The sequence below is a fragment of the Diadema antillarum genome, unplaced genomic scaffold, assembly GCF_040938485.1.
Source record: "Diadema antillarum isolate AM-2024a unplaced genomic scaffold, OU_Dant_1.0 seq00000244_RagTag, whole genome shotgun sequence".
NCBI classification, from domain to species: Eukaryota; Metazoa; Echinodermata; class Echinoidea; order Diadematoida; family Diadematidae; genus Diadema; species Diadema antillarum.
In genome coordinates, this window is record NW_027271288.1 from 941,317 (window position 1) to 965,892 (window position 24,576).

The 24,576-nt window shown below is 39.4% G+C and overlaps 1 protein-coding gene across 2 annotated transcripts; it reads left to right on the forward strand.

Annotated features, from left to right (window-relative positions):
• Nucleotides 1–64: 64 nt before the first annotated feature.
• Nucleotides 65–18,696, forward strand: LOC139729529 (bone morphogenetic protein 1-like). Of its 2 annotated transcripts, none has more exons than XM_071640454.1 (11): nucleotides 65–1,013; nucleotides 5,075–5,210; nucleotides 6,378–6,463; nucleotides 7,513–7,642; nucleotides 9,449–9,847; nucleotides 11,274–11,321; nucleotides 12,022–12,157; nucleotides 12,723–12,946; nucleotides 13,612–13,922; nucleotides 16,760–16,839; nucleotides 17,056–18,696. In XM_071640454.1, exons 1-11 carry the CDS (start codon nucleotides 939–941, stop codon nucleotides 17,519–17,521), a joined length of 2,091 nt encoding a protein of 696 aa, XP_071496555.1. In that variant the 5' UTR covers nucleotides 65–938; the 3' UTR covers nucleotides 17,522–18,696. The 2 variants fall into 2 exon arrangements, with proteins under 2 accessions (XP_071496555.1, XP_071496556.1); XM_071640455.1 differs by having other exon boundaries at nucleotides 13,612–13,901.
• Nucleotides 18,697–24,576: the final 5,880 nt, after the last annotated feature.

Sequence of the window (24,576 nt, forward strand, 5' to 3'; positions counted from 1 at the left end):
GTCGACTTAATAGTCTTGCCAGTTGGTTACATTTCTGCGCATTGTTTGCTTTCGAGTAAACAATCACTTTCTGGGAAATAAACTGGTAGCGTACAATGTTTTACTCATTGATCAGATAGAGTGGCTAACCCCTGTAGTTAATTTGGTAAATTTTGATAGACAATTTACAGGAAAGAGACTACGGAAGCTAAGATCGTAAGTGATAAGAGAGAGCACAGTCACATGGAGCTTGATCTGCCGACTTCTCCTCGCAGTGTTTCCTTCCGCACGAGAAAAAAGTCGCGTTTGGGTAGAGACCTGTTTTTTTATTCTTGTTAATTTGCTACCATTTGTCACCGTTTGCAATAAATCGGGTGACGCTATCAATGCTTTCCTCCTGCCAGCGTCAAAAAGACAACTCGCAGTCTATGCTGAACCACCTGTAGAGAGAAGAGACATCTGAGTTTTGCTTTGGAGACCAGCCTAATGAGCTAAATACCTCTGATCGCCCAGGATCTTTCTACAGGTCGATAGAAACTACCAATACATTCAGCTCCAAAGGCTTGAGCATTGAGTTCACTTACAAATGGGTCGCAGACTGTGATGGTGCGGCAGATCAGCGGCTGAGGTGAAACAAGGAAAGAACCAAACCCCATCTGTTTTCTTTCACTCTTCCGGAGCAGAAAAAATAAGACACGTTACATACAGTCACTAATTCAGCCGTCGCCACGAGTTCCCTTTCAGGCCTTTTCAAGGGCGTTGAGGGGGGAAAGGTTGATACAGAGTTCGGAGAAACATCTACCAGTTTTTCGTCTGGTCATCCCCTCTCTGCGATCTGTTCATCGTTGAAGCAAAAGGCCGTTATCAGCCAGGCTAGAAGACACAGGCAAGGCAAGAGGAAAGACGGCAGAATATCATCATTATTTTGTGAGTGAGAACTGCGGAAAGCTGTGCTGAGAATGAAGAATTCATACGCTCTCAGTTTACTAATGCTCGGAGTTTTTCACGTGGCCCTACCTAAACCCTATGAAGAGGTAAGATAGTATTTTTTTTTCTACTTCTTTTGCTTTTCATTTTGAACGACATCACTGTTTTTAAGCTGATTTCAACCCTTAAATACCATCTGCAGTATGGAAAGACGGTGATGGTATGTGGTGACGAGTCGAACGGGCGTGGAAACGGGTCTGGTTGATAGGGAGACGAAAAGTAACATTAATCGGACAATAGTGTCAGACCAGCCAGCGAGGATGTGGCTCCGACTGAGATTGTTATTAGCTTAGTGATCCCATCGTCTGGGGATTCGGGATTGTTTTGGCCTTGAACGGCAATTTCATACTGTCAGCGTTTTAATCCACAACTATCGAAAACACATGTTAAAGATCACACTTGACTGTCACCAAGACCTGGAAGGTTGTGTTATGTGTTCTACTGTCAGTCCCTTTTTGAGTAGACATCGATGCTGCCTTGAATGGTTCAGGTTTATCATAAATCATGAATGTTTCCTGTCTCTCTCTCTCGAGAGAGAGAGTTATTTGTCAATGAGCTTCTTTGAAATGGCAGCAATCAGAGTATGACGACACACACAATCATGTCCTGCCTGTCCATGTATGTAAAGTATGCATGTCATAACATTTTGTCCCTCATTTCGTGATATGGCATTATCATTCGCCATTTATAACACAATCCGCGCGTCCTCACGAATTTATTTGTCACCCGCAAGTTACAATAAGTCAAGATCATCATCGTCTCGATACCAAAGTTTATCTGACTCTGCGAAATACCTTCAAAACCGCAAGGTATTTATCCCATCTCGAGCTCGCATCGTGTCACGGTGAGGAGATTCCACGAAGTGTTCAATTTCACTCGAAGAGTGAAGCGAAAGGGAAAGTGAAAGTACCATTAACTCAGACAAAATATGATTTATAACAACATTAACAGTCGCGTTTATATCGCACTATAGCAGTTAGTCAAAATCAAATGACAGTGGTTGATGTCATCGACAATCTACTCAAGTAGTCATGTTGAATCAGTAAATGCAGAAATAATAAAAAAGAATCCATCAGTGAAAACCAAATGACCAGATAGGTAGAAATTTTATCAAAAATATTGACACACATTTCACCTACAATGTAAAGGCCTATGTTTACAAATCATTTTTTATAGGAAAAAAAAAGTGTTACATGTCACGGTCATAATGACGTACTAGTATAGACCTGGTTATGATGTCAATGCCCTCTAGTCTTGAAATTATTTGCACAAAAATCTTTCATTTGAATTCGTGTTTGAAAAAAAAATAGTATGATTTGTAATTACTTTGTAGGCCTATATATTTCATTACACCGAAGTGTGAGAGATCAAGAGATGAAACAATTGAATGATCAAATACAAAGTTCTTATTAAAATATAAACGTTGGTTAGATGTAAAACTGTTAATAAAACACCTGTAACACTCCCTATTACTTTCTTATTTCACGACCGATTTTACTTTTTACCATTCTCTCCCAACCCCCACACCTATCTCTCTCTCTCTCTCTCTGACTCTCTTCATACATATGTGTTTAGGCATATTTGTAGATTTTTAAGTTCATTCATTCTCTATGAAATGTTGAAATGGTGAAGAGGGGCCTGATGAGATGAGGGGCCTGGTGAGATGAGGGGCCTGGTGAGATGAGGGGGCCTGGTGAGATGATGAGGGGCCTGGTGAGATGAGGGGCCTGGTGAGATGAGGGGCCTGGTGAGATGAGGGGCCTGGTGAGATGATGAGGGGCCTGGTGAGATGAGGGGAATGGCAAAACTCATGCTGCAGGAAAGAATAATTCTATGATAGTAATTTAAAGGCATAATTACCATTTGCAGATGAAACAAAAACCCAGCTTTACGGCTTCAAAATAGTTCTTAAATGTGAGTTAGGGATAGAAACAACCGTTTTAAAAATTTGAATCAGTATAATTAATGTTAAGTATTGTTAATGTACAAAATATGAACAATGATACAATAAAAATGTTTCTAGACTAAACCGTCTACAGCTATGGTTTATTGAGAAAAATAGTGATATCACCTTATATTTTAGGTTTTATTGCAAATTTTTACATGGTAGGATGTTTTGTGATACAACTGACCTACACGTATGCATTAAATGTGATATTTAAACATTTTTAAAATCACTGCTCCCAAAGGTAAACTGTATCTCTAAGAATTTTCAACCTGTCAAAAGGAATTCATTACCCCCCCCCCCCCCCCCCCCCCCCCCTTCTGCTGCGCTGGGTGACAGACGCCATCACCTCATCCAATCAAGTCTTCCCTTCAACTTTCATTTTTTATTCTTCACGTAATAATGAAGATCCTTGTTTGATATCCCATCAGTGATGATGAGATGTGACCTTCTTAAACTAATCAATGAGAATAAGATGTGACCTTCTTCAAATAATTAATATTGAAGTCTTGTAACTTAGCAACGACAACTCAAGGGGAGAGAATTCGACATTGCTAAATGACAGACAAAAAAAAACATTCTTGTACTACAAAAGTTGTTAGACAAATTATAGTGACTCATCCACTTTACGTGTAGGCCTGTTTGACGAAAACGATTGATTTATACAGAGATAAAATAACGTATTCATTTTTATACGAATTTGAAAAATACTTCTGTCGGTGTTACATTATTCTGGTGATAAAATCCACCTGAATGATATATGGTGTGCCAGTAGAGTTACATTTGAGAGGAGAACTATGTGATCTAAACAATATTTCATGCTATTGCTAGAACAGAAACACGTCTAGAGACGAATTTCATGCATGCTTCTCTGTGCGGTAAATTTGTGCTTATTTGGTGTATTTTGCTGACCCTCAACGCTTGACTGACAAGCTTACGTAAGTTACGCTCAGAGTGGAAGATAACAAAAAAAGATAAGGGATGGGTGAGATTAGAGGGGAAAAAAACTTTCTTGCCCTGTGTGATGAACGTCATGTTTAAAAATGTATCTGAAATGTTGAGTTTCTTCCTGCAATAGCTTGTGTAATGCTCAGTTACTGAATTGACCTCAGTTATTTATCATAACTGTGCCAAAGCGTTAATGTTATTTCACGCATATCTATTTCATATTGGCTCCACTGATGTTGTTTAATAGACAGACATACATGTTTAATAGACAGACATACACGCACATACACATATGATGCCTAATGCTCTTGTCGTGATATGATGCATTTGATATTGTACGTACAGGTGTACGTGCCATTTCTAAAATTTAATATAGGTATGTGTTTGTATATTTATCTGATACGAACAGTCCATAATGTAAACTATGATAAGTGGGTTGAGTCTGAGACGGGAGAGAGATGAAATTGGGATAAACATGGGATTTTTTTTTTTTGAGAAATCGTGCCAATTTTAGCTGGCTTCTCGCTTTGCACTCGACTGGATATATTAATAGTTTGGGTTTTTTCCCGCTGTCAGCAGTTCATGTACAATACATAGCCTAGCAACAAGCTGGTACTAAATGTATTTCCACTCATTTGTATTGATTTCATCACGCTTCATTAGCAAAGTAAAGATTACAGAATGATAGTGTTGCATTGATAGAGATAATGATCAGCCTATTCTCTATTTGTATTCAAGTAGGCCTGATGAGGCGAAAATTGGTTTTTCCTTTAAGTGAATTCATTAAGGATCTTGTGGGGACTCGGAATATCTTATCAATTTTCATCTGTGCATACATGTGTGTTGTTTTTGTATCATTATTATCATTATTTTTGTTATTATTATCATTATTATCTTCATTAGTAGAAGTAGTTGTAGTAGTAGTAGTAGTACCATTATTATTACTATTATTATTATCATCATCATCTTCATGTCATTATCATTTTTATTATGCTGAATTGTACAAAGAAAAGATGAAGAAAGAAAAACGAATGAAATGCAAATAATTACTCAGATAATTCCCCATCAGTGTAGGCCCTATATAAATCTTGTTGTGGCCGGCTTCTCCTAACATCACGAGTGAGTCTTTTGAATTTGAGCTCTATTCTGATGGTCTTGAGAGTTTATTACTTTTTGATTAATTATCGTTCCTTTCATCTTTGTTGTTTTCTTTAGACAGACGACATAACTCGAACAGGCCGTCACAAGAGAGAGAGAAACCCCGAGCCTGAACCTATAGGGTATGGCTGGAAGTACACAAAATACCTGATTTCTACTCTGAGGCAGCACCTCAATAACAATGACCTTTATTGTAAGTCAATCAACAAGTTTTCTTTCTTCACATTATACAACAAATCATATCAGGGAGGTGGGAGTCTCTTACCACCTCCCTGGTCCTCCTGTAAATAATTATATACATTTCGAGAGAGTCATCAGGTTAGAGCAACATTGATATACTAGTAGGACGTGGTCATTTTGAAATGATTTGATGGACATCATGAGAGATGTGTGAATGCGCATCATATTATATAGGCATACTGTATGTAGCAGTTTGGTAACATCGTATAAATGCTTGTAAACTAAAGGCCACTGCACCATTACATGTGCAGGTGGGCGAAACATATGGGCTCTGATGAGGCATGGGAAGAGAAACGAAAGGAAAGTGACCACTTGGGTCTAGGCATTACACGTTTCGGACAGTCCGAAAGCAGTAGAAATTGTTCGAGGTCAAAGAATTAAAGGACTGACCGCACCAAGCTGATACGTCAGTAATTGTTAGGGAAGAGAAAACTGAGAGCTGAATAACAGGTGTATATCACCTGAACCTCGGGGTTACTGTCATTTTACGGTTAGTTACGGTCTTTTACATTGTTTATAACAACCAAAAGAAAGAGTACATCATCAGACATCAACACTAGAAGGCATCGTTAACCAACTCATTTGCATAATTATTTATATTGACTGTTCCAGAACTATTTTTTTTAATGCAGTCAATTCACAATTTTATGGCTTTTTTAATTTTTATCCGATTTTGCAAATTGTCATTGTTATGCTTTTGGAGTTTTATTTACCTGTCAACTGATGCAGAATCTCTCTTTAACGTGACCAAGAGAATGATTATCGTACTTGAGGCGGGGCCTCCTTTCAAACATGCAATCCATATTATGGATAATGTTTCCTAACCAAAATAAATCATCTTATATACGGTATACACACTCTCAAAGGAAAGCCTAGTAGTAGAAAGTAGATTTTTCCCTTTCATATCCTGGAATGATCTCTCTTTAACCAAGGCGCTTATTGAAGCTCCAGGTGTTCTACAATCAACTTCGCAGATCTAACCTGTAGCAAAGTGTGCACGTTGAATTTTACCATTGATCCTTGTCTCTCGGAGTCTATAGATTGTTGACCGACCCATGTATATAATCCCTAACCTCCGACCCATTTCCTCAGTGTTGTCTTGTTTATTTGTTTTTTGCAGTTTGTGAGAGAGATCCGTTCAAGGGAATCCAATGTCCCGAGGAATCGCTGTGTGTCATGTGGGATCAGCTGTGTGACGGCACTCAGGTGACTAGCCCGACCTTCCGTTCTCTGTCATTCCTTCAAGTGTAATACATTTGTATAGAAAGCAACATTCTGACTGTTTGACATAATGAACTTAGACCTTGATAGACAATATCAATATGATAGATGTCCATCAAGTGAAGGGAACCGTCTTGTGTAATTATTATAAGTGTACCCTCACGAATAAAACTGAGAAACGTTTGTAGGCGTAGCAGCAGATTACTATCGCCTTAAACCAGGGATTGGGAAAGCTCTAGAAGGTATAATGCATGATAATGATAGAAACCCTGTGATAGATCAGCGGAAAAATTGAAGAGGGTGCCGTGGATAATTAAACTATAATTATTATAGCTGCAAAAGGCTGAATATTCTCAGCATTACAGGTTGTGACTTCTGATGCTGTACTAATATTTTTCTTTCTAAAGCACACATTGTCAACTATTGAAAATTTATGTGTCCTACATGACATCTCAAAAAGCTCACTGCGCAACCTGTATAATTTTCTCGCGTCCAAATCCTGAGGATCGTCATATCTTTGCGCCGATCTCATCGGGCAGCTGTAGTTCTTAGCAATCCACAAATATGTTACTACGTACCACCACTGACAGCCTTTCTCTTTCCTACGATGTACTATTCTGCAATGTTTTCTAATGTCGGGTACATAAAACAGCAACAGAACCTAACTAGTGCAATGCACATTATGCCTACACGAAATCAACCCATAAACTTTATGTCACGAAATATAATAATGATAATCTTGAGGACAATAGACGTTGCGGAAAATGACAGAAAAGTGTCTTAAATACAATGAAATGCATTCCTAATTAACCATTTGAAGATTGTTTGACTTTTTATGGAGACCAATAGATTGGTGATACAGGCTAAGTCGCTTGCATTTCACTCGATGAAAATAGAGACTATACATGCATTCAATTAGCGCAACTATGACATGTAATTGTATCACTTTGCTCTTGTTACTAACCCGTCAGCAAGTTTGTGTTCGTTGCATACGAATGAGAATAACATGACCTTACTGTTGCTTTGTACGTCAGACATGTGGCGCCGAAGCGCGGGAAGCGTGCATCAATAGCACCATTGACTCGTACGGCAGGACAGACGAACGCTTCTGTGTAGGTGATGAAAACCCGAAGTGGTGTCACTGGAAGCGACAAGCTCCCTCCAGTAAGTCACGTGATTGCTTGTAAAATTCTCCTTTTGAATATACTATACACCTATACAACTCACACGATGTCTGCTGATGATTGCTTTATGCTCTTCAGGTTGTACAATTATTTACAGTTTTCCAGACAGTGCAATACATGTCTTTTCACAATCTGTCACTTTGCAACAAGTAGGAAACTACACTTTCCAAATGCGCCTGACTTCAAAACTTGTGCCCGTCAATATGTCACATAGCCGTTCTATTATTCTTTTTTTTTATATTTGTATGAAAAAAAAAACATAATCCTCTTACCACATTCACTCCAATTTAGTTATTTTTACTTTGTATGCCTCCGTCCGTAATCGAACTTGTGGACGAAGTTACTTGAGAACAGTTTGTGTTTTTGAGGTATCCACTCATAACTTGGCATAAGTAGTACTGTTGATTATGAGGGGACTTTAATGTTTGAGGGGAGTAGGACTATAGTAGCCTATCAACTTGTGGGCGCAGGTGCTCTAGATCAAATTCTGAAATGTTACAATTTTCCCCATATCTCTGCAATGCTTAAAGGTACATGATAATAACTATCCTCATGAAACATAGTGTATACAAGTACCACCAGTCTAGGCAGAACAAAATTCTTCATAGGGAACGGCCATGCGGTCAAAGGTTAAGTAAGAATGCTAGATTTCTCTATTTTCATTTTGCTCTATGTATCGAAAATGGCTCATAGTATCTTCATGAAAATGTGTACACCTATACATTGTATCCCCTGACAATGATTCTCTCGTAAACTTTTCGGTCACGAGGTGAAGGGTCAAAGGTCAGGTTCTCTCTATGAAAACCCTGGAATTGACTTAATGTATAATTATGCACTTGATTAAACATGATCAGACAGTGATTATTTGCCAACTATATAAAACAGTCTCACATTGGTAAGATTGATCGGACCTAATGGGAGAATCATGCGACACAGCGGACGCATACCAGTTGCCATAGCGATATTTCTAGTTTTAATGAGCATGCAGCACTATCGTGTTGTATTGTTCGGAAACTGTTAATGATCACCTGTGTTCTCAATTGAAGTGAATGAACTCTGGTAACGTCGCTAACCCTGCGAACTGTTTGTACTGAATAGAGATTCCAGTATCACTACTATACATGTCACGTGATTCCAGTCACATGACCGTTCCATGGAATGGGTCAGATCAATCCATTGATGATTGGATGGTGCAAAAATAATTTTGGCATTGGTTGTGTTGCGTGTATAGGACATGCCAACTGCCCTCTTTGTACGTACTGTGAATTTTATTTGTGCTTAGAGATGTGTTTGCTCAGTAATTTGTGTATCTTTCATTTTTTGGTGATTTTAAGTCCATTTGCTTGCCTTTTATCTTTTACTTGATGTCATCTACATTGAAAAGCCCGATTTTTATCTATCGCTCCAAGGAGCTATGTGTAATAGCTCCTTGGTCGCCCCAACAGAGAGATCGTTATCACTTTAGCGTGCATTCGTTTACCCTGCGTTCCTATGTTCTACACAAGCCAACCTCTCCAAAAAGTTAACGATCTCATGATCTATATTTTCAGCGGGTGAAGTGAATAAGCAAAAGAACTAAAGCAAACACACTTCAAATCAGATTTCCCCCATATAACTGTTGAAATTCTCTCATCTTTCTTTGCCAATCAACATTATGCATGCATGAAGTATACATGTATATCATGTATATAGTTATATATAATGATCATTATATAAGAGACATTAGATATCGTAGATTTAAAAACAAAATTGTTTTACTGTTTCTTCTTCATGTTCTTCTTCTCAGGGTGTGGCGAAGATTTCGTCATCAAGCCAGACAAGAAACGAAAGAGGTTTCGGATTAAGTCTCCAACTTTCCCGAATCCATATTTGACGGATCGCTACTGTTTCTGGACGGTGTCACACGCTGACCCGAGTCGAGACCTCTACATCAGGTTCCTACGATTCGACACCGAAACCAACTACGACTACCTGTCGATCGGCCAGGGGCTCATCAGGGATGACGAGAACACTGTGTTACTATACAAAATGTCAGGCCACGCTAGTCCGCCGCCTTTCAAAACCACTCGTGGGATGCCCAACCCTCATCAAATCTGGGTTTCCTTTCGATCCGACGATTGGGATACGGACAAGGGATTCGTCATCGAAGTCGCAGACGACCCTAAATACTTCGACATGAGACCAGGTATAGAGAAAGAGTGGCGCGAGAGATGATGAGGGAGGGTCTAGGGCAATTACCCCGGACCCTTCCCCTGACCCTAATACCAATCCTAATCCTGAACCTAATCCTAACCTTAACTCAGGAAACTCTAACCCTAACCCTAAACCTAACCCTAACCCTAATCTGTACTCTAACCTTATCACTAACCAGTATTTAGCCGGGGGCAATTGCCATCGGGGGGGGGGGGGGGTGATTGCCCCGATACGGATGAAGGATGAGGTAAAAGTCGGAAGAAAAAAAAGATCGTCAACTGTCACCTCATAAAAGTTAAAAAAGAGTGATAAAACTTGAGCTTCGATAGCTCGGCTAATAAACAGATTTAATGAACGACTTCGTGGAGTCGGCGCCTGATTGAATGCATGTCTTAGCTCTACAGCCATCAGTATATATCCATGTCCGGGTTCTCAATCCAATCAACCATAACTGTTTAATTAGTCATCTGTAGTGTGAAATCAACGTGTTACGGGATGCGTGGTGTGTTGCGTGTGTTGAAATGTATTACTAGTATTCAGTTGGAATAATCAATTTTGAACCAAAGTTTACGTTAACCCTAAAAAGACTGGGCTATTTTGGTAGCTCAAAAGACTGGGGGGGGGGGGGGGGCCTAAAGGGCCCCCCCATAAGATCTCGGCCGTGGATCGCGCGATCGCCGCGGAAATTTGCACAATGGTAGTGTGCGATGTAATCTACAAGATCGTATATTTAAATTTTACAATATAGTCTTCTTTTATTTTATTTTGATTAATTATGCTAATTTATGCAAGAAATCAGACTCTTTGATCTAAATCAGTAAATAAAGCTCCAAAAGTGCTCATTTTTCGTCTAATTATTCTTTGTGGCATTCTTAGCAAATGTACTCGAAAAAAAATTCCGTATCAAAATTAATTTCTTATTTATTTTATTGTTTTATGAATTTCTTATGTATTTCTTTGTTTTTTCGACCTTTTGTTTTTGTTGTTTTTTTTAACAAAATTTGTGGCAGACACTTTTTGAAGCATAATACTCCTAAAACAAATTGATTTTAGCCATTGAGAGTAAAAATAAGCATATTTATGTGAACCATGTGAAAAAACTCAATTTGCATTGACTTTGTACACAAAATCACATTTTTGAGCCATTTTCGGATTCACGTGCATGTACAAAAAGTTATGTAACTTCAGAACCGTACCCCCGGGCGTCACAAATTTGGTGTCAAAATGTGCGGGAAACTCGAAAGAAAAAAGTCATAGAGCATCGCGGTGAGAGCATTGCGTGTTGCTGAGTAATCGCGCGAAATGTTGAGGGGGGGGGGGGCCTTTTAGGCCCCCCCCCAGTCTTTTTAGGGTTAAACATCAGTAAAGTGCTTTATGATATTGGTGTATTTGCCCTCTCATTTCTTTCATATTTGCAGCTGAAATTTTCATAGGCTCGAACCCATTGCGGACCCGTCCAAACACAGGTAAGTGCTTACCTATGAATAAAAAAAAAAAAACAAAAAAAAACTCTACTTACTACTCTCTAACGTCACCAACGCATTTCCCTCAAACTAGAATTTTTCGACCGTCGTGTCGGAGATGACCACTTTTCCCCCATAGGACATATTCTATGCAGTATATGCAGGTCTTTTGGTAGATCTGTGACACGTAATCATTTTCTGAGTCACCAGCTTTGTAGAAAGGGTATCTATTTTGATGTTTCCGTTATTAGATCATGTACACACACACACACACACACAAATAACTTTACTAGACTTTAGTCTTGTACATAATATATTCATTATATGTTAATATATCTCTCGATTTCGGGGGGGGGGGGGGGGGGATAATTAATTGTTTGATGTATAAAATGAGTGAACACGACAAACCGCCAGACATGCTTTAGATGATGGTGGTACATATTGGAGTGCGTAATGATGATAACGATGAGGATAATAATAACAATGATGATGATGATGATGATGATTATTATGATGATAATAATGATTATGATTCTTAACGCCATCAACACTCTATGAGGACACACCATACATCTAAGTGTTGTCCGTACCGACGACTGTAACAATATGAATTTTATATAACAACAAACTCGCCCAGTGGACTCTGTCAGTTTTGAGTCTAGTAATTATCTTCCAAGAATCACCATTTGTATTCTTTCTCCAGATTGCGGCAGCCATATTGGAATCCCACCAGAAGGAGAGTTGACTGTGACGTCACCAGGCTACCCAGACTTCTACGAAACCCACGTGCATTGTACGTGGATTATATCGGCAAGAAAGGGTCGCCGAATTGAGATACGGTAGGCGTGGAAAATGTGTCTCTTATATCATTACCTCAAGAAATTTTAGTGCGAATACAAAAAGTGAGATTTGTATTAATATCCGTCACTTTGATTGACATCTATAGGTGTTCTTTAAGATTTACCTAGTGTATGATGTGGCTGTCATCTTAGATACTCCAAAGTCGTCGCGAACTCGTAGGCTTATATGTGCAAAGACAACGTACTCGGTAAATGCCTTTAGTCTTGAAACGTACCGACATGTGTGGATTTCCTCATCGTCTTAGCAATGTTATTCCATTGATGATATACCACTGAGGTTTGATTTTGGATGCCATGAGATTCTCCTTATAATCATCGAAATCCAGCTATTGATTTATCAATCGTGATTTCAAATCGATGTTTTGTATTTGATTTGATTTGATTTCAGATCATTTTAATCAGTGGATATTGATTATAGGTTACTGTGTCATCGTCATTCAGCAATAGGAAGACAAATTTGGACACAAAAACAACGCTTCTGTCCTAAAATGATAGATAATTTCCATGGAATCAACCTATTATGTCATCTTGTGTCATTTCGCAGTTTTACCCTCTTCGATCTGGAGGAGGGCGAAGATTATCTCAGTCTTGGGAACGGTCCCACGGTGAGACGCTATCCCATGTTCTACCGCTACACTGGTTTACAGCGAGATTACGGGGCGCTGCGACACGTCTCTACGGCATCAGACGTGTGGCTCATGTTTGAGTCGAGTCTGTCTATTGCAAGACAGGGCTTCGTCACCAAATTTAGAGAGGTCCCTATAACGGGTTCGTATATACGGATGTATGAAAAGGCAATAGCCCGACTGCTTGCAATATCATTTCCATATGATCATTGGAAGTTTCCTTTGTTTCATAAACGTTGATCCTTGGTGTTTCAAAGACGGTAAGAGTCTGAACTGTGCATTGATATCGACCCATGCTTCGGTGTGAAAATGGTCCAAGCTTACTCCTTTGGTGTATCAACTTCTAAGAAAACATTTCTAGAGTATTTCCTTCTTCCTCGTGTACTGCCAATTGAGAAGGAAGATACTAAGGCAGCTGTTCTCTCCCTTTCAAACGCCATCGGCATATTCGTTCTGAACAGCTGGGGCAATATTTAATCATGTGGTCGTCAGTCATGCAGTCGTTTTTTGTTTTTTTGCTAAAGCAGGTCTACTTTGAAATTAATGATTTTCGCACATACTTCCTTTTCAGATTTTAATTTGACATGCACGATTAAAGTAGCAACAGTCAAATCCATGTAAAGATGTTTGAACGACTCCTAACTCTACGTAAATCCGAAGTGAAAATAATTTGAATACACATGACTTCAGGAACGAAATAATGGCAACGATGATCGCAGAGTACGAGACGTGTACTCTGATACTAATGATACTCCTATTTCACTCGCAAAGAATGTAATACTATTTTCTCTTCTGTAAATCAAACAGATTGTGGCGGGTCGTTCGTCGTTCCCAGCAATGGCTCGATCGCGATAGCGAGTAAGAACTACCCAAACCTAGCCTACAACAGTAACATGGACTGCAAGTGGGCTATCAAGAACGAGGAAGGACGTCGCCTCTGGATCAGCTTCCGCGAATTTTCCACGGAATGGAAGCAGGATTATCTCAGCATGGGCAACGGGGCAGAGCCCGACGAAAATCGCACCACAGCCGTCATAACAATGCACAGTGGACGCCACCTGCCCTATCCACACGAGTTCACGAGTTCTGGAGATGAGGTTATTATCGCTCTCGTGGAGGTTATTGTTGATCCATGTCGGTTTGTCTTTCTTGTGCAGTGGAATTAACGGTGTGTCGTCCTAATTGTACCCTTCTAGTAATTGTGCGTCTGTCAATTAACGAGTCTCGTACTGTTCGATGTGCCGCATAATGAATGTCCTGTGTTGGCCCTCTATAATATAATATACATGTACCACATTACTGACCAGTGTCGTTAACCACCTCTTCTAACTTTTACTCTTTGGTATACTTTAAAGGGAGCGTATATTTTTGGTTGAGACCTAACTTCCGGTTTATAACATTTTGGAGTGAGATAATGAGAAACTTCTTATGAAATATGGAAGAGCACGTACTTCCATGAGGAATTAACGCTTATTTGATGAAAATTGGTTTTGAAATGGCTGAGATACCCAAAACAGAGCGATCCTAATAAATTGTTTGACCCACCTTTTGTAACGATTGCTTAAATTTACTATGTTTTTGAATGTTCCAGCCATTCCAAACCCGATTTTCATCAAATAAACCTTGAATTTCTCTTTAAATGGTATGCTCTGTACTATTTCATACGTGTTTTCTTGGTATCTCGCAAAAAGAAAAGTTAAAAGCCCAATTCTCATGTCCACCAATACTGTATCATCCCCTAAGCTCAAATAAATGGAAGAGATATTGACACAAAAATAGGAATAATTGATAAAAAAGTTTAGACAGCAAGCAACTCCTGTAAGAATTTCCAAACACATACTCGTCATTGTCTCCCACTGTCGGCAAAATCATCGGAAATCCTCTTTCTGGTGTGGCATCTTACATTTCTGCAAACAAGTAAAATGAATTATACATGATGTTGGCAATTATGACATGTATGAACGTTGCATGATGCAAGCCAAATAGTCAAAACGGAATGCTCAAACATTATTGAAACTTATACCGTAATGAGGGAAAAAAATATTAGTGCCATCAAGAGATCGTCATTAACATTCTCTTAACGGAAGCGAGATTTAATGAATAGGATGTTATTTGTAATTTGTATCCTTTCTATGTGCTGCCATCTTAGCCATGTTAGCTACTCTTCCTCTTTTGAAGCAAACCTTTCTGACCATGACTTTATAGATATAGATTCTCGCGAATCTGAATATCAGTAATGTATCTTTCAAAGAATTCACCTTGCCAAGTAGTGTAGTCTTACTGAAAACGACTTGAGGGAAATAGCTTATCAAAATCAATTTAATATTGATTCATCGTGCTGTGTTACTCTTTGGATATCTCTGTTTACCTTAATTTGTATAATATCACAGGCTTCTTGAATATTACAAATTACATGATGTATTTTATATCATATAAGATATTATTGAACATTGTATAAAATTATTAAATATTCTAAGTTATATCCTTTCAGATCAGCACAATTTCCTTTAACTAACCATTATTACCATCATGAAATTGATAAAAGAACAAGCTATGAATTTCTAATTCTAGGCACCCACCATTTTTCAAGTGATTATATCACTAGTACTTTGCGTGTAAGTACAAAAAGATACTGCTACCAAAGTTACCCCTATAGTGTATATAGATTTCGACTGCCTGTGAAAACTTTCTCCCTGAGGTAAAGTTTTACAAGTAGGTGCAGCGACTCATGTAGTCACTCTACGTGATTTAAAGAAACACTCTCAATGCCCGAAATTTCATCTCATTTATTTCTTTTAACCCTAAAAAGGCCGGGGGGGGGGTGAATCACCCCCCCCCCCCTCGACATTTTTCGCGACTACTCCGCTGCGCGAAATTTTTTGACCGCGCCGTTCGCTGACTTTTTACTTTCAAGTCTCGCGCATCTTTTGACACCATTTTCGTGAAAATCGCGCATACCGTTACGATGCTGCATGACGTTTTATACATGCCTGTCAGGCTAAAAATGGCTCAAAAACGTGATTTTGTGTATAAAGTCTATGCAAATGGAGTTTTCTCTTCTTATTCATAGAGAGATGATTATTTTCACTTTTATAGGCTGAAACTAATTAATTTTAGCATAATTATGCTTGAAATAAGTTCTGTCATAAATTTTGCGGAAAAAAAATGATAAAACAAAAGATCGAAAAAACAAGGAAATACATAAGAAATTCATAAAACAATAAAATACATAAGAAATTTATTTTGATACCAAATTTTTTTTTCAAGTACATTGTTAGGAATGCTACAAAGAATGTTTTCACCAAAAATGAAAATTCTAGGAGCTTTAATTTCTGATTTCGAGCAAAATGTATGATTTTATGCATATATTAGCATAATTAATTATTATGACGAAAATTTCCATTTCTTTTTGTATAGCGTGGTAGAATACGCCACAGGCAATGCACGTACCAAATTTCATGGCGATTGCGCGATCGATGGCCGAGATCTCAGGGGGGGGGGGGGGTTGAATCAACCCCTCCCCGGCCACAGAACACCCAAAAAAGCCCGGCCTGGTTAGGGTTAAAGTTATATCACTATTGTTGAAACAGTAATTATTCTGAAAATACTGTCAGATTTAAGATAGATATATGCACGCTCGAGACGGAGAGCTTATCCACACGATCTTACCCAATCGCTTTCATCTTTTACTTTCCCATTAACCATATACTGTTTGTGTCCAGCTACATTATACACTTTTCATTGACTCAAAATAACCGTATTAAGACAGGCCCGCTTTCCCTTGCAGGAATCACATCGCACCCCATCGCGTAGTGGTTCGCTCCTTCCCTTCCTCTTCTCAGCTGTAATCAGTATCCTCGCCAGGGAGAGATGATAGTATGTGAATGGAGCTCTAAGCTCCACGATGTAAGTGTATAGCAATTATCTTTTATCGTCGTGTTTGTCTCCTCCCCAGGTGTGGATGCACTTTACCAGCAGTCGGTACGGAAACTATCGGGGCTTTATTGTGGACATCTTCGACGAGCTTCTTCACCCGTGAGTGTCTTGGCAATGCATTTGAAGTAGAAAGAAACTAAGTACGACCACTGATTGTCGATGAAGAAAAGTAAAGTCCTTTTATCATTAGCTCTCTAATATCATCACTTGGGATTTTGTTTTTACCCTCATGGGTTAACACTGCGAGAAGTAACCTGAGAAAATAATTATGTTGAAGGATTGCATGTCATTATTCTTGTCTATTTCTTTCCCCAGAGCCCCCATCACCACTGAACCCCCAACTACGGAGGCACCTACCACGGAAGCCCCGTCTACCCTCCGAGTTCGTCCACGACCTACCAAACGACCACGCGCGACCAAACGACCACGCCCTAAGCCACGCCCAAAACCGATTTTGTTTCCCGGTATGAAGTTGGCGCCAACTGGTGACTACACTACTACGACAAGGCGCACAACAACAACCCGCCGGCCAACCACAACTCTTCGCACAACTACCACTCGAAGGCCGACCACCACTCTCCGTACAACTACTACCCGCCGCCCAACCACTACCCGCCGACCAACCACCACCCTTCGAACCACTACCACCAGACGACCTACCACTACTATCTCTACAACCACCAAGAAGTTTATCAACCCGTGGGAGATCCCTAGCGAGTCTTCATCTTCCTCATCTTCCGCGTCGTTGTACTCTAGCCTCGAGAGTAGCCAGTACGTGTAACCAGGCGAACATAGTGTCTAGGTCGTCATGGTCGTGTCACTGGTATAGCATTCATCTCATCTCTTTGTTAAAGATGGAAGGGAAAATCGCAGCGTTGTACATGTATGCCTTAACACCATTGGCATACTATTACTATTCGATACTATTATCGACCGGCAGTTATCTCATCTGTTTACTTTTTTATCCTTTCCAACCGCATTAAATACAACGGTGGAATCCAAACAGGAGACCGGTCTCCTGATTTGATATGTTGGGAATCAATTACTGAATTTGTTTAATTCAGCTATTTGAGATAGCACAATGGAAGAGACGCGCTCAGATTAAAAAGAAAAAAAAATCAAGAACCAAATTCTCTCTCTAGTTCATTTTACCCGTGACCTTTAATGGCAGTGTTAGTATTTTTCTCTCACTCTATATCTACATAATGGTAGTTCTCACAAAACAACAACAAACAAACATGGCATTGGATTAGGGAGAAAAAGATTTGTTACCAGTCTGCGAGCGAAGGATTGTACAGTGTATGTAACCAACTAGTTTTTGTTGTAAATAGTGTTCATTTGTAGGAAATGTCACCCAAATCTTAGACCTTGCATATTAATCGATTTGCCGGTTACTCCTCTTAACCAAGTATGAAGCTTTTCATAAAAGCTTTCTTTAATCTTTATTTTCTTTATTGCATTCCTTCATCTAAAGACGAATTACCTTTAACTTGACTTGGGGTTGAATAGCGGCAACATTGCTGTACTGTCGCGGTACATTGGGGAATAGGGGATAGTGGCCCCATCATTGTACTATCGCAGCACATTAGGGGATAGTGACCGCATCGCTGTATATTATCGCATACTATCACTTTAGGGAATACTGGCAACATCATGGTACTATCGCGGCACTTTCGAGAATACGATGCAGTGGCCACATCTCAGTACTACAATGTATATCACAGCACATTATAAGTGAACAGTGGTGAATTCTCTGTGTACTATCACCGCACCTTCATTTGGTTATAGTGGTCACATGGCAGAACCTTCGCGGCACATTAGGGAATACTACCCACATCACCGTACTATCATGGCACGCTGGTGAATAGTGGCCAAACTCTACTATCTCGGTATATCTGTGCCATCATGGCACACTGTGGAAAAGTGGCGCAGTCACTGTACTATCGCGGCACATTAGGGAATAGTCGTCACATCACTGTGCTATCACGGTACACAGTTGCCGCATCATTATACAATTACGTCACGTTGAGGAATAGTGACCACATCACTGTACTATCGCATGTTATCAACTTGGGGACTCGTGACGTCACAGGAAAGATAGTTACTTGATGACTTCACCTTTTAATGTGTGAAATTATTGACTGAATTTCAAAATCTCTCATACATTAGTTTGTATTCACATTTCTTGATTTCACTTCGTATGACTCAAAAGTCTTTGTCATCATAATCTTGCCATTAATGTCCTTTTACTTTTTGATATCCTGTTTATATCAATAACTATTTAGTGTATCCAAACGATTCTTTAGTTACAAGGTACATGTATATTCAAATGTGTAGATTTATGCTGTAACCAATTCCTGTTTTCACTTAAAACATACTGCGCGAATAAAATCAAGCCAGTGAATAAAATGTTCTGAATCTTTGTTGCATTCAATGTCAGGATGTGAAAATTCATGACATGAAGCTTAGGGGTCTCCTCTTCACCTATCTGGTACGTGTGTGTGTGCGTGTGTGTGTGTGTGTGCGTGTGTGTGTGTGCGTGTGTGTGTGTGCGTGTGTGCGTGTGTGCGTGTGTGCGTGTGTGCGTGTGTGCGTGTGTGCGTGTGTGTGTGTGCGTGTGTGCGTGTGTGTGTGTGTGTGTGTGTGTGTGTGTGTGACTGACTTGCTAAGTAGATGTCACAGTGATGAGCGGTGATCTGCAGAAGGTTATTGTATCACCGAGAAGACGAGATGTAATTCCTTCTCAACCTGTTCGGGTCCGAAAAGGAGGTGAGAATTCGACGATATTCTTGATAGACCTTGTCAGACCCAAAAAGTCGCTAAAGGACCTCACCTTCTTGAAACAAAACAAAACAAACAAAATAAATCTAAAAGTCGAGGAATTAGTTTGCTCTCTGTGGCATTCAAACGCCTCCGTAGTGTTTGTTTGTAGTGGTCGATGCGGTGAAAGAGAAAACGGATACAAAGTGATAAAGTGCGCTATATATCAATGTGAATGTGAATGTGAGAGAGACAATGTTGTCTTCTCAACACTGAAGATGGAAAAGAATGCTGTCCACCTTCCTGTGCAACTGTGTGTTTGGTACGGCCCTTGCTATAATATTCCGATATACGTTGTATTCTATTGAAAGGTACGCAAATAACGTGCAAGTCTTCAGATACGGTATAAATATAGAAATTTCCTCCGCTTCCTTCAAGAAAACCACGAAATAAACCCATTCCCTCACCTCTGAAGTCTTCACCCCTCACCCCCCCCCCCCCCCCCTTATCCCCACCCTCTGGCCTCGATAACCTTGACTGAATTGTCCACAGGGAGACCGGAACACTCGGCGTATGGTTGGAGTTGATATCACTCGCCAATCAATTTTCTTCTAATATGCGCCCAAACTGAGAAGGCCGAAGGGTCAGGTACATCTTCAATTAAATTACCCTTAGGCAACATGATGGAGTCATATGCCCCCCCCCCCCTCGCACATTTTAGACTGCGTACCAGTCGTTTGATTACCTTGGTACTGAAAAAAAAAATAACTGACATGTAGGAGACTATACTGTAGGGCCGAAGCAGCCAGAAATAGGATCCAGGAAATACAGGAGCCAGAGGCTGGCTAGCATTCCACTTGAACCATTTACAGTCCTCGCTAATTTGTGTGAAGTGTATTTATGTAGAGCTCAATTTAATCCAACACTTTGTAAGTATATGGTAAAGCCATATGGTGTATTTTATGCAGGCGTTGGTGGCTTGATAGGCAGTGACATGGCCATGTATCTATGTTTTACACAAGTTATTCCGAGATGATGCGAGTGTGTGCAATGTAATTTCTGCTATCCATTGCAACGTCAAATGTGCGCTATCAATCGTGAGGATCAGTCCTGACATAATCGTCTTCAACATAGGAAAGAGAAAAACAAATTTCGAGGCATTCGAGAGTAACGTGTCTTACGAGACAAGATATTACAAGACAAGATTGTATAATTGCTTCATTTACCACTTCTAAAAGTTAACATTACCTTATGGGTTGTTCTGGTGAAACTAGCCATAAAGAGGAGACGAAGTTATTTGATGATAGTGGAATCGTATCAATCTCTGTCGTTACCTTTAGTGAGCACACTGCAAATCAAGCTAATAGTCTCCTTTCGAATAGCAGTGACGGACGGTCAGAAGAGGCCAGGTGGCTACGCCTTTTATTTTGTTTTAATCACGCAAGAACTCTTGTCAAAACACTCTTCTAAGATGTGTTTGGTGATAACATATGGAGCTATGTCCATGGTAATAAGAACCTGTAAATAAAGTCTGTAGGTCTTTGGTATCGTGGGCAGGTTCTTCATGCAACAGCGGAATGCGAACAAAGTCAGACTTGGGCTCTCCAGGAGTCAAACCTTAAATTCGAGATTTTATCACGTTTTATTAAAATCACATGAACACAGCTGCTAAAAATGTGTACTCCAACCACGTGATCGAAGAGACGTCACCGTGGAGATGACCTTTCCCTTGGGGAAGGTCATGAAATAGTCTTCTTCAAGATGTACAAGCAACACACCGCCTGGCGACACAAGGATCTGTGTCGGAGATTGTCTGATCAACAGATGGCTTGTTATAATGTCTTGGCAACGCCTACTTTCCGTTCTCGTTATTTTCTTGGATCGTTTCCAAGGAGGATCTGGCAAATGTGACGAGTTCTAGAGCGGTGTGGCTTGGGAGATTTAAAGGGGATCAAGATGAAACGGAGGGATAGGGTGGGCATGGCATGGCATGGCAGTCTCGCTCTCTTTCTTTCTACCTATCTGTATCTTGTTAATTTTACTTCACACTAATATACACACACGAACACTTACTTGTTTTTATACTCAGCGTTTATATGTATGGGTTCAAGCATTTCTATCATATTCACTGTCTGGAGTTCTAAGTTAAAATGTTTCGGTTATTATCATATCGCTATGAAGCCTGCATTAATCTGTTAAGTTGATTCACTTCATATCATAAAAATATTGTAAATAAATGGAAAATCTTCATAATGATTCCCACGATTATCAAAAAGTGGGGGATTTAAAGAATTCGAGTGGTAATTACTTTCTAACAGGCTTTCAGGGTTTTATATATCATATAATAATAACGTTTACACAAGAAGATGATTAAAGGTTCATCAGTCTTTTATTACTACTCTGAGTAAACGTGATTATCACATGTTCTACCATCCGGACATCGATCGAACACTCTGTACGAAGATAGCCTGTCCAAAGTGAATATTTATAATTATATACATTTCCCAGCTTTATTTTATCATCTTTGGTAAGACAAAGTGATGGGGCTTTGGTTGATCCACCTTACCCAGAGGTGTTAGTCATGACTGTCAGGGCTAACAGCGGAGGTCTCTTTAAAATGCTAGGACTAACATTAAATGTCCAAAATTTCCCGTGGTTTGTATATACAATGTATATTGTATTCGGTTCGGTATAAGATAGGACAAACGCGCACCTCCGATTGGCGTCGACACATATTCCACTTCGAAATCCCTGCGGCTCGATGTTTATTGTGTCAGTCTTCACTCGACGACGACAATAGTTGGCGCTGTTTCAGTTTACCATCCTAGTGTTTGAATCAAGTCCCTCTCGAATGGTCTCTCTTACACCCCCCCCCCCCCCTCAAACCAATCAACTTTTATAATAATTAGTATGTCAGATCGGTCAGCAATAGCAGAATTTCGTTCGCCAATATTTCAGAGCTTGAAAGAGGTCGAATTGAAAAGCCTTTCTAAACAGAACTGTCTGTTAGCATACACACAAAGGGAACCCAGATCAATACACGTTAAAGGAGACCTCCGGATGATTTTCAGATTTTTACATTTGAACAACTATAAATTAGTTATACTGAGGACAGAGTTTCAGGATTTGTGATAACTGGAATGAAGAATAAGAATATTTTCAAAATTTAGAACAAATTGCAATGAACAAGGATGATGACATGGCAGAGTCACCATAAGAATGCATGAGTTGGGGCTCAAGGAAGCAGAACAAAAGAAGAAGGCATGCATAGATTATACACAGGTGAACTCGTAAGCAAGCGGTATTGTAATGGAATTACACTGCTACATTTCTGAAATATGTGAACCTCCTATGTCATTATCCTTGTTCAGTGTAATTTGTTTAAGGTTTTTCAAAGTATTGTTTCTCTGCTCAAGAACCACGATAAATTCCACAAATCTATACATGGAGCTGTTGATTTATGTACTCCATGATGTGAAATTATGAAAATCGTCTGGAATGTCCCTTTAAATGCTCTGCACCAATTCATGTGTTGCATTGGAGCTTCGAGACATCAGGCACTGTGGGAAAAATAAAAGTTTCATCCTAACCGTCATATGTTATACAATACAATGTATATTGTATTCGGTTCGGTATAAGATAGGACAAACGCGCACCTCCGATTGGCGTACATATATATATATATATATATAATAATAATTTAATTTAAATTATGGCATTTTAACCAGCCATAGATCCGGAGGCGGGGATTAACTTTGATAAGTACGACTAAATTGTTGTATTTGTTGTTTATTTGAATTAGATCTACCGGTAAGTTCGTGAGCGAGGAGGGAAGTAACCATAATCTCCAATTGTTGTTGGGTTTTTTTGTTTTGTTTTATTTACTTGTAGGCTTACTCATTTAAACATAGCAATACTGCTTAAGATGATTGCATGAAGACACTGCAATCAATTAGCACTGCTTCTCCCATAGTTAGTACACTGTCCCTGTACATGTATTTTTGTCTCATTTGTATCGTTTCTTCTCATCAACTCCTTTTTCTCTCTTTTTGAGAAGAAAAAGAAGAAGAAGAAGAAGAAGAAGAAGAAGAAGAAGAAGAAGAAGAAAGAGAAGAAGTAATACATCCGGGCAATGGAATCTACAGCTGTGCGGTTACTGCGATTCATGGAATATACACTGTCATCTGATGTCGTCATTTTCCATCAAAGAGGGCGTGATGTGTGTGACTTCACGTTCGTGTGCAGAGAATTCTTCGACCTATCTGCAAACATGGAGCTCGACACAACAAACAATTACCACAAACGAACTTCATTGTGAAAGCTCTTGCACTGCCTGAAAATCTACTTATACAATGACTGCAAAGAAGTTAGCAGATTGTTTTCTTCAGGAAAAATGAATTCGATAATCTTCGTCCTTTTTCTTTACTCTGTGGAATTAATCACAAATATTTACATGAAATCAATCACAGCTTAATGATTATACTTCCTTAAAAATAAGTAGTAGGTCAAGTGCTCTTTCATTATGAAAGAAAAATGAAAAATGGTTGAATTCTCTTTATTTCTTCTCTGTGTCGTCACCTCACTGTGACCTAACGAATTATTGTCGTCTTCTTACCCAGAGCTGACCAGATGTAACATGGGTTCAACAAAAACTTTGAAGTTCGTAACTTTTAGAATGGATCGATCGATTGAGCTTTGGAACAATTTGCCAATTGATGTTAAATCTGCCCCCAGTTTATCTGTATTCAAGCAAAGATTTAAAAAAACATCTCCTTGCATCTTACGTTGATTGATGATAATATGACTTTTAATTAACGACCAATGTGTGTATTTACACCTATTTGAACTGTATGTCACTACTCTCCGTCTTTTACTTCTTTTCCTCTCTTCCTCCCTCCTCTTGTTTTTTGTTTCCCACCTCAGACCTTCATTCATTTTGCAACACACTGTATATCACTTCCACTCATCTGCATGTAATATTTCTTTTTTGAGGGGACCTTGTTTAACAAGCTGTGCTTTCTCAAGGTCCCCCACGCAACATTCCATGTAAATATCAACCTTGTTCAATTTTTTGTA